General features: G+C 43.9%; 1 protein-coding gene across 3 annotated transcripts in view; it reads right to left on the reverse strand.

The window, feature by feature from the left end:
• Window positions 1-15,030, reverse strand: part of mtmr14 (myotubularin related protein 14) — a 104,810-nt gene that overhangs the window by 18,300 nt on the left and 71,480 nt on the right. For all 3 annotated transcript variants that reach the window (XM_033037108.1, XM_033037107.1, XM_033037109.1), the window contains exons 15-16: window positions 14,961-15,016; window positions 5,928-6,063 (exon numbers count right to left, since the gene is read on the reverse strand). In XM_033037108.1, the coding sequence (XP_032892999.1) occupies window positions 5,928-6,063; window positions 14,961-15,016 (192 nt within the window). The remainder of the gene's footprint in view (window positions 1-5,927; window positions 6,064-14,960; window positions 15,017-15,030) is intronic.

Here is a 15,030-nt window from a genome sequence, read left to right on the forward strand (position 1 = left end):
ATGGCTTTCGAGCAAAATTTCCCTGAGCTGTCTCCCATTTGTTATCCACCATAGTTATTCAACAATGGCCTCTGCTGGCAATCCATAGTTTGCCAATTCGGCCTGCATGTAATCTGAGTGTTCGTTCCTTTGCTTGCTGTAAGTTCTGGTAATGCAAAGGCCCGTGCTGCTGGGAATGCAGCTACTATTTGCCAATTACACTCGCTGTTTGCCTGATAGATGGCTAGAATTTGACTATCAGGTCATTGCAGGCTTAATTAATATTGTCGTTTGCCCCTAGGCAAAGTCACCTACATATTTGTGTTCAAGAAGGAACTGCAGATGCTGGAAGATCGACGGTACACAAAAATGCTGGAGAAACTCAGCGGGTGCAGCAGCATCTATGGAGCGAAGGAAATAGGCGACGTTTCGGGCCGAAACCCTTCTTCAGACTGATGGGGGGTGGGGGGGGGGGAGAAGGAAGGAAAAAGGGAGGAGGAGGAGCCCGAGGGCGGGGGGATGGGAGGAGACAGCTCGAGGGTTAAGGAAGGGGAGGAGACAGCAAGGGCTAGCAAAATTGGGAGACTTCAACGTTCATGCCATCCGGACGCAAGCAACCCAGGCGGAATATGAGGTGCTGTTCCTCCAATTTCCGGTGTTGCTCACTCTGGCAATGGAGGAGACCCAGGACAGAGAGGTCGGATTGGGAATGGGAGGCGGAGTTGAAGTGCTGAGCCACCGGGAGTTCAGGTAGGTTATTGCGGACTGAGCGGAGGTGTTCGGCGAAACGATCGCCCAACCTCCGCTTAGTCTCCCCGATGTAAATCAGCTGACATCTAGAGCAGCGGATGCAGTAGATGAGGTTGGAGGAGATACAGGTGAACCTTTGTCGCACCTGGAACGACTGCTTGGGTCCTTGAATCGAGTCGAGGGGGGAGGTGAAGGGACAGGTGTTGCATTTCTTGGGGTTGCAACGGAAAGTGCCCGGGGAGGGGGTGGTACGGGAGGGAAGGGAAGAATTGACAAGGGAGTTGCGGAGGGAGCGGTCTTTGCAGAAGGCAGACATGTAGGTGTCAATTTTGATTTAACTGGATGGATGAGGTAACCAATTCTTTCAAACAGGGTTTTGGTTTGCTTGACTGATGCTTCTGCCAATTCTTGGTGACTCCAAAATGAAAATGTCCTCCAAATATGCCATTACTATGTGGTTTTGAGATCTTTGTAGTCCCAGAATTGGTTTCCGTAGTTTAGTCAATAGTCTAGGAGCTGATGTCAACTCATTTGGCAGAGCCATGCCATCCAGTTAAACTTCAAATATCTCCTGTTCTTAACGAATAGACACCGAATAGTATGCATCTTTGAGGTCGATGCATGCCATGTGACCATTTTATAGGAAGCTCCTATAAAACAGTAGTTAGACCGTAACAAAACATTGCTGTTTCTAAAAGTCTGTACTGCACAAAAGAGTTAAACCTGGATGAAGTGACATCCTCCATCTGTCACCTGTCCTGGAAGGCAATCCTGCCCAAAATACTGGGCCTGCCTTGAAGACAATTCCGGTCCGAGTTCCAAGTCTGCTTGGAACCTATGTATGTTGTGCAGTAAAAAATAATCACATGTTGTTATCTGTTTTTTTTTAAACCAGATCTGAAATTCATGTTATTGTCATTTTGAACAAAAACACAAGAGTAAAATTATCAACATGTAACTGGTCCACAATCCCTTGTTTCAGTAAACCCAGACCCACCTACCTCCATGGCTACCGGTGGTCTTGTGGTAAGCCCAAAGGCCCCTGATGCAGGTTCCTTTTCCCTCCTTGATTGGGAGTTGGACTGGTAGGAAGTGTGGATTCCATGTTTCTCCTGACCTCTGCTTGGGTCTTGGTCTGAAAACCTTATCATACTGAACCTGCCTTGTCGGACAATTCTGGCCACAATTCTGAGTCTGCCTTGAAAGACGACTGATCATATTTCCGTGCCCAGCTTTCAAGCTACCACCGGCTTCAGTGAACTGCTTACCCCCTTTGGAGGTGTGGGGTGTGTTGTTGCCTACTGATGAAGTTTGCTTGTCGTTGGTACCTTGATTGGTCCGACAGCTTTTGGTTCCTTCTTCTGGTTTTACCTGAAGAGAGGATTCGGCGACTGGTTTCTCCAAAGTCACCCTGATAGCACTGTTCCCTTGCCGGCATTTGTGCGGATATTCTGCCAACTGCTGTCTCTTGAGGCCATATGCATGTGCTTCAGTATTTATGTTCATACTTTAATTCGAGATCAGTTACCTACTGATCTCGAAACCAAATTTCGTTTGAACGTTATGTGAGGTTTAAATGACAAATAAATGGTATTGTATAGTATTGTAATTCGAGATCAGTTACCTACTGATCACTCACACTCCCATTCATTGAGAGTGAGATTTGTAGGTAGCCCTGAAAACAGGTGCTGCCGCAGGCCCCTCAGGATACCTGCGCTGACATGGCCCCTCCAGCGGGCCTAAATGAGATTCTTGCTTTGGGTCAGACTGAAACTGACCGTGAATGCTCCTCTCCTCAGAGCAGGAGGCATTTTCTAGATCTCTATCCAGGGAAGCACCCAGTGGATGCTGGATGATTGCTGAAGTATTTCTTTTCTTTTGTGCTTATTATTTATTTTATGTAAAGCTCTTTGGTGCAAGTTAACTTAAACAGTGCTATATAAGTAAAAGTTACTTACTTACTTCCTTTCTTCTGCTTGTCCCTGGGAAGGTCCCCCCCCCCTCCTGCTTTTGTACTCTGATTCAGAGTGGTTTCTTCCATATGTACTTCCCCCTCCAATGGGGAAGACATTGGGTTGCCCCATTATGCGAGGCTCCCAGTACTGCCTGCTGCTGTAGGCCCTGGGCTGACACAGCTCTCTCCTTAGAGCAGGTCATTGTTGGAGCAACTTCTCCAAAAAGTTGCTCCTATGTGGGAGAGTCGTCCTCAGACGCTCTCCGTTGAGGGAGGGTATCCCTTTCCCTCCCCGGACTCTTCTGAGTCAACAGGTTGTTTGACTTGCGGGTGGATTTTCCCGTACTGCAGGACCACCAACGGAGCTCTCCTCCTGCAACAAGTCTCCTGCTGGTTCAGCTGCCGGCGCTAAATGTCGGGAAACACCGTTGCCCGCTACTGGGAAATGCTGCGGTCTTCGGCAGCCGACTTCCCCGCGGACCGTATCCTCGACATCTGGGCCCTGAAACTACAAAAGGTTTCAAGCCCGAAAGAACGCAGGTAAGTGATTCAACTTTCCTTACCTGCCGATCCTAACGGCCTGGGAGGATGCAGTGCCTCTGCCAGTCTGTTCGCGCGTTTGCGTTCAGACGTAATGACGCGCACGCAGACGGACGGCCCTTCTTCACGTAGTCACTCACGTGACTCCGAAGTAAAATCAAGACTAATGAATTGGTTTACTGCATCCATACTGCATGAAATAAAATCGCTGGACATTTGTTTTTAAGACATGTTCCCCTGCTTATTGAAATGGCAGCTAACTACTATGGTGTACTGCATCACCACTAAATGCTGTTGTGCTCATAACAGTTATCTAAATTTAGACATTCTAAATTAATTCATTTGAAAAATTACAATAGAGATAAAAATATCAGGTTTTTTTCTACTGAAAATAAAGTGGCATTGATTTGATAGCTGTGATTTTGGATAACTTGGCTCAGATTCAAGCTGCGCTCAGTTCCGCATCAGTATTCTCCAGAGTGACTCTGTCACCAATCAAGATGCCAGGCAAACAATAGTATGAAACCTGAATTTTCATATCAAACAGGCAAGAAAAACATGGATAATCATGTTTCAGGTTTACTTCTATCTTTTATTGTAATCGGAAATTTATGCCATGTTTCTAACCATTCTATCATCTTGTATCTCCATTCAGCATCTTTTGGCCCTCACATGTACAGTGGCTTCCACTTTCTTCAAACTTGGACACCATTCACTCTCGACTACATCAGAGTAAACAATTTGGGGTTAAGGTGGTAAGAATGCCCGGATAAAGTGAATGTGGGAGAGTCTAGGATCAGAGGCCATAGCCTCAGAATAAAAGGACGTACCTTTAGAAAGGAGATGAGGAAGGATTTCAGAGGGTGGCAAATCTGTGGAATTCATTGCCACAGAAGGCTGTGGAGGCTGTTAATGGATATTTTTAAGGCGGAGATTGACAGATTCTTGATTAGTACGGGTGTCAGGGGTTATGGGGAGAAGGCAGGAGAATGGGATTGAGAGGGAAAGACAGATCAGCCATGATTGAATGGCGGAGTAGACTTGATGGGCCGAATGGCCTAATTCTGCTCCTATAACTTACGAACTTCCATATTCCTGATATTGAATGTGAATAACTAAAGCAAGACAACAATAGTACTTCCGATTTTGCATTATTTTGGAAGCATCAACCTGGGCGAGAGAGGAGACGACCACATTGTACTTGTGAAGGAAGAAGGGCACGAGGTAATGTTCATAAAGCAAAATATTACAATACTGGAGAGCAGTAATAAAAATGTAATAGTTACCAGGTCAGACAACATTTGTTGCGAGAGAAAAAGTAGGGTAATGTGTTCTGATGAAAATTCATTGACCTCTTTCTCTCCCCAGGGATGCTGTCTAATCTGTTTGCACCATTTTCTGACATTTTAGCAAGGGTTTTTGTATACAAAAATGTATATTTTCCATTCTTGAAGCTGTTCAGCATCACTCAGCTCTCTGCCCTCCACCCCCCCCCCCCTCCCCAAACACAAAAGTAATGCATAATTTGGCAATATTCACTGCATTTTAAATCAGAATGACATGGTGTTCATCCTACAAGATAGATCAGTGTTGGTTTCTAATGCTCGTGGATGACATACTAAATCATCTCATGGCATCAGGTCAAACACAAGCAGGAAAACCTATTCCTCGATTGCCATCTTCCATCCTCCTCCAGCTGAAGAATTTGTCCTCCTCTTTGTTGAGCAACAATCAGAAGATAGATTGAAAGTAGCAAAGGTCCAGAATGTATGCTGGCTGAGTAGCACCTGCATTGAGACAGTTGCCAGACGGACTCGACAGCAGATAGTGGGAGAACAAACACAAGGGATAACTCTACATGACCTTTGCCTCACCATTCTACCTGTGGCAGAAGAAGCTGCCCATGATAGCACTGGTAGAAGCGGCCACGGCATGGTCCTTGTAGAGACAATGTCCTGTCTTCACACTGGCACATCCTCGTTCAGGTCGTATTGCACTGTAATTGTACTGAATGGGATCAACTTAGATGGAAACTGGGTAACTACAGGGTACTAGGAGCCCAATGCAGAACCAATAGCTTGGAAAATCTTACCCTGACATAACCTGCACTCTACAATCACGATTAAGTCAGGGGATCAATCCTGGTTAGATCAGGAATGCAGGAGGTAAGGCAAGGAGCACCAAATTCCATACCCAAAAATGATGAGGTGATAGTCAAGTTAAGATGTAACTCTGGACAATCTGTATGCTAAGCAGCAAAAGCACCATGTGATAAAGGCACAAGCAAATACAGATGCTGGAATCGTGAGCAAAGAAACAAACTGCTGGAAGAATTCATTTGGTCAGCAGGCATCTATGGAGGGATTAGACTGATGACGTTTTGGGTTGCGACCCTTCTTCAGACTGATGAGTGTAGTGCTGAGAAAACTGGAAAAGATAGGTGGGGGTGAGGCAAATTCTGGCAAATAATAGTTTGGGGGGGGGGGGGGGTGAGATTCATAGATGGATGGAGTAAGTGACAAAGGCTAGTGGAGAAAAAGAGACAAAAGGGAGCCAGGTTGGTAAAGAAGACTAGTTGTGAAATGCAAAATCTAAGGGAGGGATATGGGTGGTTGGGACAGGGGAGAGAGGGCCAAAGGGAAATATAGGACTCAGGGATGGGAGGTGAGCATGCAACAGAACACAAAGCATATACACAACTTACCAAGCAACCTGCGTCGGTGGGCCTGTTGTCATTTCTACCGCCTCATAGTTGAAGCTTCCTGCGGTAGTGGGGGACTCCTCCATGATGACAGAGAAATCACTGCTCAAACTGGTGGTACTTCCTCGGTCTGTATGTGCTAACACAAGGACACATTAAATGCAGGATGTATCTTAAAGCATCTACCATAATTGTGCATTCCCACTGTCTGATTAAGACAACCAGAGCATTTTTCTTTGAAGACAGCATTTGATTACATATACTTTCCACGTAGACAAATTCTTAAATCAACCAAACATCACAATTCCTACGCCTGCATACTAAATGGAGATTAAAATTTTTTTTTTATATCTTTGGGAAGGTTGGCTTAAAAGAAATGTCACCATTTCAATTTGGAGACATCCATTGGCGAAGATCATTAGATAACGATTGAATGGTTTCCTGTTTGAGAAGCAGATTTTCTAACAGAACGATACATTACGTTTAGGGTTATTATTGTCACATGTACAAAGATACAGAGAAAAGCTTTGTTTTGCATGTTATCCAATCAAATTAGAAAATGCTATGCATAAAAACAATGAAGTCAAACTCAAGTACAATAAGTAGAGTGAAGGTAAAGATACAAAGTGCGTAATATAGTCCTCAGCATTATAGCACAACAGCTCCAGAGACCAACGGCAAAATCTATAATGAGGTAGGGTTGAAGAATCTGACCGTACCCTAGCTTATGGAAGGACTGCTTAGAAACCTGATTACAGAATGGAAGCTGTTCCTGTGTGCGCTTTCAAGCTTCTGTACCTTCTGCCTGAGGTTGGGGAGTAGGAGGAATGACTAGGGTGGGTAAGATCTCATGAGTATTGCTGTGTTGCGTTGGAGTTCCAAGAGCCATGTTGGCAATGTCTCTAATGCATGGTTAAGTATTTATATAACAGTACTAATGAATGCACGATTATCAAGCACATCAAGACTCTAATGAAATAAGATCTTTCTAATCTGGTTTATATTCAAAGCCAAGTTCTCGAAGCAGAGAAAAAACAATTGAACATTTTCAGTCTTCCAGCAAAAAATAACATTTTCTTTTGTCTCAAACATATTCAAATTTGATTCCCATAGGAGGAAATAAACCTAAAAACAATGCTATTAGCTTTTAATGTAAAAAAGGTCTCAAAACATTAGTTAACCAGTCCCACGCTCCATTTAATTGCTGTTATGTTGTCTTATTAAGGGAGCATTTTATGCACCAAGGTTCGTGACGAAGAGTTTTATTGTCTACTGGATCACAATTAAAGAAGAGGTAGGTGAATCTGCAAAGATATTCCTGCATTTACGTCCTATTTCAGCATATCTTCTATTTCAATTTTTATTTCACCAGATGCCTGCACAGAATAATCCAATAAGAAAATGGGATTAGGTCACAAAGCCCAGAGCAGAGCTGAATATGGTTCCCTACTTATGGTGCTAATGTTAATCTTTTCTGATGCCTCTTCATTACACCAGCGAGTCACAAAACCCTTTTCAAAGCAGCAAATGGATTCTGAGTACAAAATGAGATAAATGACTCACTACTCTATTGAATAATTGAAGTTTCAACATATACCTTATGAAATCCAATATATTTGTTAATAACACCACTGTGCATTGAATTTTTTAAAAAGAGTAAATATAAGTCATGCGCGTTACGTAATGCATCACAAGTTATTGCCATTTTCAAAAACTCTGATTGCTGCAGTGATAAACGAAAACCAATTCTGAAGTCAGTTTTACGGATAGTAATTACGTATCCTCAGACCAACCAGAACATTTTTTTTCTTAAATTACTATCTCACTGTATTTTCAAAATAAAGCTCCTCTGCAAAATTCTGGAAGGCAAATTTATAAATCGATGAAGTAGATTCACTGTGTGATGTAAATATTAACATTTCTTGAGGGCATTTTAGGCCCATCACCTGATGGTGAATCAACTCATCCCTCTCTGACTTTGGCCCTAATCGTTATAGCAAATTTAGTTTAGTTTAGTTTAGAAATACAGCGCAGAAACAGGCCCAGATGTGGGGAAGAAACCAGGGCACCCAGAGAAAACCCACGAGGTCACAGGGAGAACGTACAAACTCGTATAAACAGCACCCGTAGTCAGGATGGAACCTGGGTATCATGCACTGTAAGGCAGCAACTCCACTGTGCCGCCTCTCTATATCCATATGCCGATCTTCAAATAATTTTTCAATTTCCCATTGAACGTCAAAACCAAATCCAAATCCATCAGAATTTCTCTACCACCCCGCCACAGGTGAAGTTTGCAGAGGTTGACTGGCTGAGACTGTTTGCAAATAAAGGGATGACTGCCAAGTGGGAGGATTCTGAAAGTGTGATAGCAAAAATTCAGCGATAGCATGCTCCTGTTAGAGTAAAGAGCAAGATTGACAAGATTAGGGAACTCTGAAAAGAGATGCTGAGGCTCTGGTCAGATAAAAGGAGACATATGTCAGGTTTAAGACAGTCAGGATCAAATGAATTGCTCAATGAGTGCAAGTGTGGGAGTACACCTGAGAGAAATCAAGACAGCAAAAAGAGAGAATGAGATGGATCTGGCAGGCAAGATAATGGGAACACCCAAGAGATTCGATAGATATATCAAGGATATAAGGATGGCTCGGGAGAGAGTAGGTTCCTTTCAAAAAAATTAGAATAGAATGTATATGTTGAGCAAAGGGAGACAGGTGAGATTTACAATGAATATTTCTCATCAATTTTTACTGTGGAGATGATCAGAAAGTCAAGGAAATGGCATGCAAGTTGCAATATCTTAAACCATATACAGATTAACAAAGAGGCAGTATTGCCATTTTTCAAACACATTAAAGTGGATAAATCCCCAGGGCCTGGCCAAGTGCATCCTCACACCATGTGGAGGCCCTTGCAGAGATACATGCTTCATCTTAAACAACACTTGAAGTTTCCAACAATAGAGGGTTGCTAATGTTGTATTGTCATTAATGAAAGGCAACAAGGACCAGACAGGGAACTAAAGGGTGGTGGGCTAAATCACTGGAGAGGGCTTTGAGGGACATTTCCAAGTGCTAGAATGCTTTGGGATTAAGAATTTGCCAGATATTCGGAATAATCACTTCTAAGTAACTGGATACTCTTACACACTTCAGCCATTATAATTTGCAATTGCTGCCTTCAGAAATATTTTGGCACTCTTGAAAGAGAATAGAAATAGAAAATATGTGCAGGAGTAAGCCATTCGGTCCTTGAATATTATCATCCAAAATCTGTACCTCGTTCCTGCTTTTTTCACATATACCTTGATTTCTTTAGCCCCAAGAGCTAAATCCAACTCTCTTGAAAACATTCAGTGAATTGGCCTCCACTGCCTTCTGTGGCAGAGAATTCCACAGATTCACAACTCTCTGGGTGAAAAAGTTTTTCCTCGTCTCAGTCCTGTATGGCCTACCCCTTATTCTTAAACTGTGATCCCTGGTTCGGGACTCCCCCAACATCGGGAACATTTTTCTTGCATCTAGCCTGTCTAATCCTTTAAGAATTTTATATGTTTCTATAAGATCCCCTCTCATCCTTCTAAATTCCAGCAAATACAAGCCCAGTCGACCCATTCTTTCATATGTCAGGCCCGCCATCCTGGGAATTAACCTGGTAAACCTAATAGAGACTGCTACACTGTAGTGCAAAGAGAACATATCAAAAATATTTTGCATTCAAAACCTATGTCATATTTCAATTCCATCAACATATCCTATTAATGGAGAAAAGGAACTGTAGATGCTGCAATCTTGAGGAAAATACGATGTGTTGGGGGACACTTTGTTGCATATCGGAGACAGTTCCTCCGGGTTAATTCCTGGGATTAGGGGGCTATCTCATTTCATGACGTGAGCACACAGTTAGCTGCAGACTCCGCCCAGGACAGGAAGGCTCTGCAGGAACGGAAGGGACATCACGACCGCGGTGCCACAGGTGCGGCCCGGGCTGTCGCCGAGGGAGGACGGACGGAGCCGCGGCTCGAGAGGCTAACAGAGGCTAAGAGGTTTGCCACGCACTGCAAGGGAGCAGTGGACTAGACAGGAAGAGCGGACGGAATTACCACTAGACAGCCAAACCAGTAGGTAATTTACGGCTGGGGTGAGTACTTTCCCATTTATAGGAGGTAGGATTATATAAATAAGGGGTGTATCAATACAGTAATCCGGGTAGGGGATTCTTAAATAGGACCAGTTAATTACTTATATAAGATGGGCGGCCAGGAGATGTGCCAATACTGTGAGATGTGGGAATTTGTCGACACCATTGATGTAGAAGATCCCTACAGCTGCAGTAAGTGTTTGAGGCTAGCGGAACTCGAGCTCCGCATTGATGAGCTGGAGACCCAACTTCATACGCTGCGGTACATCAGGGAGGGGGAGTATTACCTGGATGTTTTGTGCCAGGGGATGGTCACACCGACCAGTTTAACTAATTCAGTAGTTAGTGAGCAAGGAAAGGAAGGTGTGGCCATAAGCGAGGCAGGTAGGGGGAACCAGGAGGAGATGCGGCAGGAGCCACAGCCCTTGTCCCTGACGAGCATGACCGAGGCTCTTACTCAATGTGAGGACGGGATCAGGGGCTGTGGGAGGGATGAGCAACCTGGCTGCAGCACCGTGGATCAGGGGGCCATTCAAGAGGGGGGAGTTAGAAGAAATGCCGTTGTGATAGGGGATAGTATTATTCGGGGGGTAGATAAGGTTCTCTGCGGCCAGCAGAACATGTCCCGAAGGCTGTGTTGCCTACCCGGTGCTAGGGTTAAGGATATCTCTGCGATGCTGGAGAGAAATTTGCAGAGGGAGGGGGAGGATCCAGTGGTCGTGGTCCATGTGGGGACCAATGACATAGGAAGGACGAGGAAGGAGGATCTGCTGAAGGAGTTTGAGCAGTTAGGGAATAAATTAAAAAGCAGAACCTCGAGGGTACTGATCTCCGGATTGCTACCTGAGCCACGGGCCAAATCGGCGAGGGTACGTAAAATTAAAAAGCTGAATGCGTGGCTCAAAGACTGGTGTGGGAAAAATGGGTTTGGTTTCTTGGGCCACTGGCACCAGTACTGGGACAGGGGGGATCTGTTCTGTAAGGACGGACTTCACCTGAACGGTGCTGGGACTGGGGTCCTGGCAAATCATATAACTAGGGCAGTAGAGAGGTCTTTAAACTAAGTAGCGGGGGGAGGTATCAAGGGGGGTAATAACGGCAGGGGTAGAGGAAATAGAGCAGGGTATCAGTGGGGAAGCGGAAAATCAAAATGTGACAGGAGGATCCAGAATGTGTGAAGATAAAGCTCTAGATGTAAAAGGGGCAAAAACGGAAAGGAAGGGTAGTAAAAATCATCTGAAAGTGCTTTATCTAAATGCACGGAGTATTCGAAATAAGATAAATGAATTAACGGTGCAATTAAGTATATATAGTTATGATATCGTGGCCATTACGGAGACATGGCTGCAAGGGGATCAGGACTGGGAGTTAAATATAGAGGGGTACTCGACAATTAGAAAAGATAGACAGGAAAGAAAGGGAGGAGGGGTGGCCCTTTTAATAAGGTTGGGAATAACGGCAATAGAGAGGAAGGATATTGCGTTGAAGGATCAGGATAGTGAAACAGCTTGGGTACAGATAGAGAATAACAAGGGGGAAAAAACACTAGTGGGTGTAATTTATAGACCTCCAAATAGCTGTGACGCTGTTAGTCAGAACATAAATCTGCAAATAGTTGACGCATGTAAAAAGGGAACTGCTGTAATCATGGGGGACTTCAATTTTCATATTAATTGGGCAAACCAAACTGGGCAGGGTAGACTAGAGGAAGAGTTTATAGAATGTATTAGAGACGGGTTCCTAGAACAGTATGTCACAGAACCGACAAGGGGGGAGGCAATCTTGGATCTGGTCCTGTGTAATGAAGCAGGATTAATTAAAAATGTCATAGTTAGGGACTCGTTGGGAACAAGTGACCACAATATGGTCGAATTCCATATTCAAATAGAAGGGGAGCAGGTTGAAACTCAGGCTAGGGTGCTTAGTCTAAATAAGGGGGATTATGAAGGTATGAGGACTGAGCTGATCAAAGTTGACTGGGATAGCAGACTCAAGAATAAGACGGTACATGAGCAGTGGTGTACGTTTAAGGATCTACTGTATAACCTTCAAGAAAAATTTATTCCTATGAAGAAAAAAAGGGGTAAGGGTAAGAACAGTCAGCCATGGCTCAGTAAAACTATAAAGGATAGTATTCGGCTGAAGGCAAGGGCATAAAAGGTAGCCAGAGATAGTGGGAGGGTAGAGGATTGGGAAGCATTTAAAGGTCAGCAAAAAATAACTAAGAGATTAATTAAGACGGGGAAAATAAACTATGAAAGGAATTTAGCGAACAACATAAAAACTAATAGTAAGAGTTTTTATAGCTATATAAAAAGAAAAGGGTGGCTAAGGTGAACGTTGGTCCATTGGAGGGTGAGACTGGAGAGTTGTTGGTGGGGAACATGGAAATGGCAAAGGCATTAAACGAGTATTTTGTATCAGTCTTCACCATAGAAGACACAAAAAATATTCCAACGCTGGATAAACAGGGGGCGGTAGGAATGGAGGAGCTAAATACTATTAAGATCACCAAGGAGGTGGTATTAGGGAAATTAATGAGACTGAAGGAGGATAAATCCCCTGGGCCTGATGGATTACATCCAAGGGTCTTGAGGGAGATAGCGGTGGGGATTGTGGATGCATTGGTGATAATTTTCCAAAACTCCCTGGAGGCAGGAACGGTCCCAGTGGATTGGAAAATGGCCAATGTAACACCTATATTTAAAAAAGGAAGTAAACAGAAGGCGGGTAACTATAGACCGGTTAGTCTAACATCGGTGGTGGGTAAAATGTTAGAGACAATTATTAAAGAAACACTAACGGGGCACTTGGATAAACATGACTTCATCGGACAGAACCAGCATGGTTTTGTGAAGGGGAAGTCCTGTTTAACGAATCTGCTCGAATTCTTTGAGGAAGTAACAACCCGGGTGGATAAAGGGGAACCGGTGGATGTGGTATACTTGGACTTCCAAAAGGCTTTTGACAAGGTGCCACATAAGAGACTATTGCTAAAAATAAAAAATTATGGGATTGGGGGTAATATATTAGCATGGGTAGAGGATTGGCTAACAAATAGGAAGCAGAGAGTGGGGATAAATGGTTCATACTCGGGATGGCAACCGGTAACTAGCGGGGTTCCGCATGGGTCGGTGCTGGGACCCCAGTTGTTCACAATTTATATAAATGATTTGGAGGAGGGAACCAAGTGTAATATATCAAAATTTGCGGACAATACAAAAATGGGAGGAAAAGTAGGGGATGAGGAGGATAGGAAGAGTCTGCAAAAGGATATAGATAAGCTAGGTGAGTGGGCAACAACTTGGCAGATGAAATTTAATACTAATAAATGTGAAGTCATTCACTTTGGGAAAAAAAATGATAGGGCAAGTTATTTTCTAAATGAGGAGGAGCTGCGTTGTAATGCAACGCAAAGGGATCTAGGGGTATTAGTACATGAATCACTAAAAGTTAGTATGCAGGTGCAGCAAGCAATCAGGAAGGCCAATGGAGTTTTGGCCTTTATTGCTAGGGGGATTGAGTATAAAAACACGGAGGTCTTGCTGCAGCTGTACACAGTATTAGTGAGACCACATTTGGAATACTGTGTACAGTTCTGGGGTCCATACTTAAGAAAGGATGTACTAGCCCTGGAGGCAGTGCAGCGAAGGTTTACAAGATTAATTCCTGCAATGAGGGGATTGACATATGAGGAAAGGTTAAGTAGGCTGGAACTCTACTCTTTGGAGTTTAGAAGAATGAGAGGCGATCTCATTGAAACATATAAGATCGTGAGGGGCCTTGATCGGGTGGATGCACCGAGGATGTTCCCAATGATCGGGGAAACTAGAACTAGGGGACATAGTTGCAGAATAAGGGGGGGCTCTTTTAAAACTGAGATGAGGAAGAACTTCTTCACCCAGAGGGTGGTTAATTTATGGAATTCACTGCCCCAGGGAGCAGTGGAAGCAGAAACGTTAAATATATTTAAGTCTAAAATAGATGTTTTTTTAGCTGCCAAGGGGATAAGGGGCTACGGGGAGAGGGCAGGGATATGGACCTAGGTATGGTTAGTATAGTAAGACCTGAGTGATCTCCTGGACAAGTGTCGATCGCCTGGATTGGGGTCGGAGAGGAATTTCCCGGATTTATTTCCCGAATTGGACCTGGGTTTTTATCCGTTTTTTTGCCTCCCCCAGGAGATCACGAGGTTCTTGGGGTGGAGAGGGGTGATAGCGGTATAAAGGGGAGGGTAGTGTCTTGTGTTCTGTGTCATGTGTCTACTGTTTGTGGGTAAGTGTGTCTGTTTAGTGTTCAGCCATGAGCGAATGGCGGTGCGGGCTCGACGGACCTGGTGGTCTACTCTCGCACCTACTTTCTATGTTTCTATGCAGGTCAGACAGCATCTGCGGAAGGAATAGGCAGGCGACATTTTGGAACGGGACTTTTCTTCAGATCCCAAAGTATTTGAAGAAGGGTCCCGTCACAAAATGCCACCTGTCCTTTCCCTCTACAGATGCTGTCTGACTTGCTGAGTTCATTAAGCACTTTGCGTTATCCTCTTGACTGGGTAAGCAAGTGCTTTGTAAACCACCAGGCTTAAACAGAGAGCTATGATCCTCCATTGAATTACGCGTCAGATTTTGGCCTCATTTATTTACTGCTGACCTTTAAAGTAGCCCACTGTGACTTCAAACATGTGGTAAAGTATCCTATAACATTCCCTGTGGTATCACAACTGTTCTGTGACCTGCAAGAATTCACACTTAAAGAGTTTGTAACTACGCAGTTATTAATATTTGACAATACCGGACGGAAGCCAACGTTGCAATCAGAGTAACAATTAAAGTGAATACTTATTGTAAACTGTTTTGTCTTGTAACTAAGGTGATATGGAGTAAATGTGCTTACCTAATATACAGAGATCATCCACAGGTAACTCAGCTTCTTTGTGCGCGTTCTTCCTTCTACAAAGGAAAAT

This window comes from Amblyraja radiata, chromosome 18 (assembly GCF_010909765.2).
Source record: "Amblyraja radiata isolate CabotCenter1 chromosome 18, sAmbRad1.1.pri, whole genome shotgun sequence".
Taxonomy (NCBI): domain Eukaryota; kingdom Metazoa; phylum Chordata; class Chondrichthyes; order Rajiformes; family Rajidae; genus Amblyraja; species Amblyraja radiata.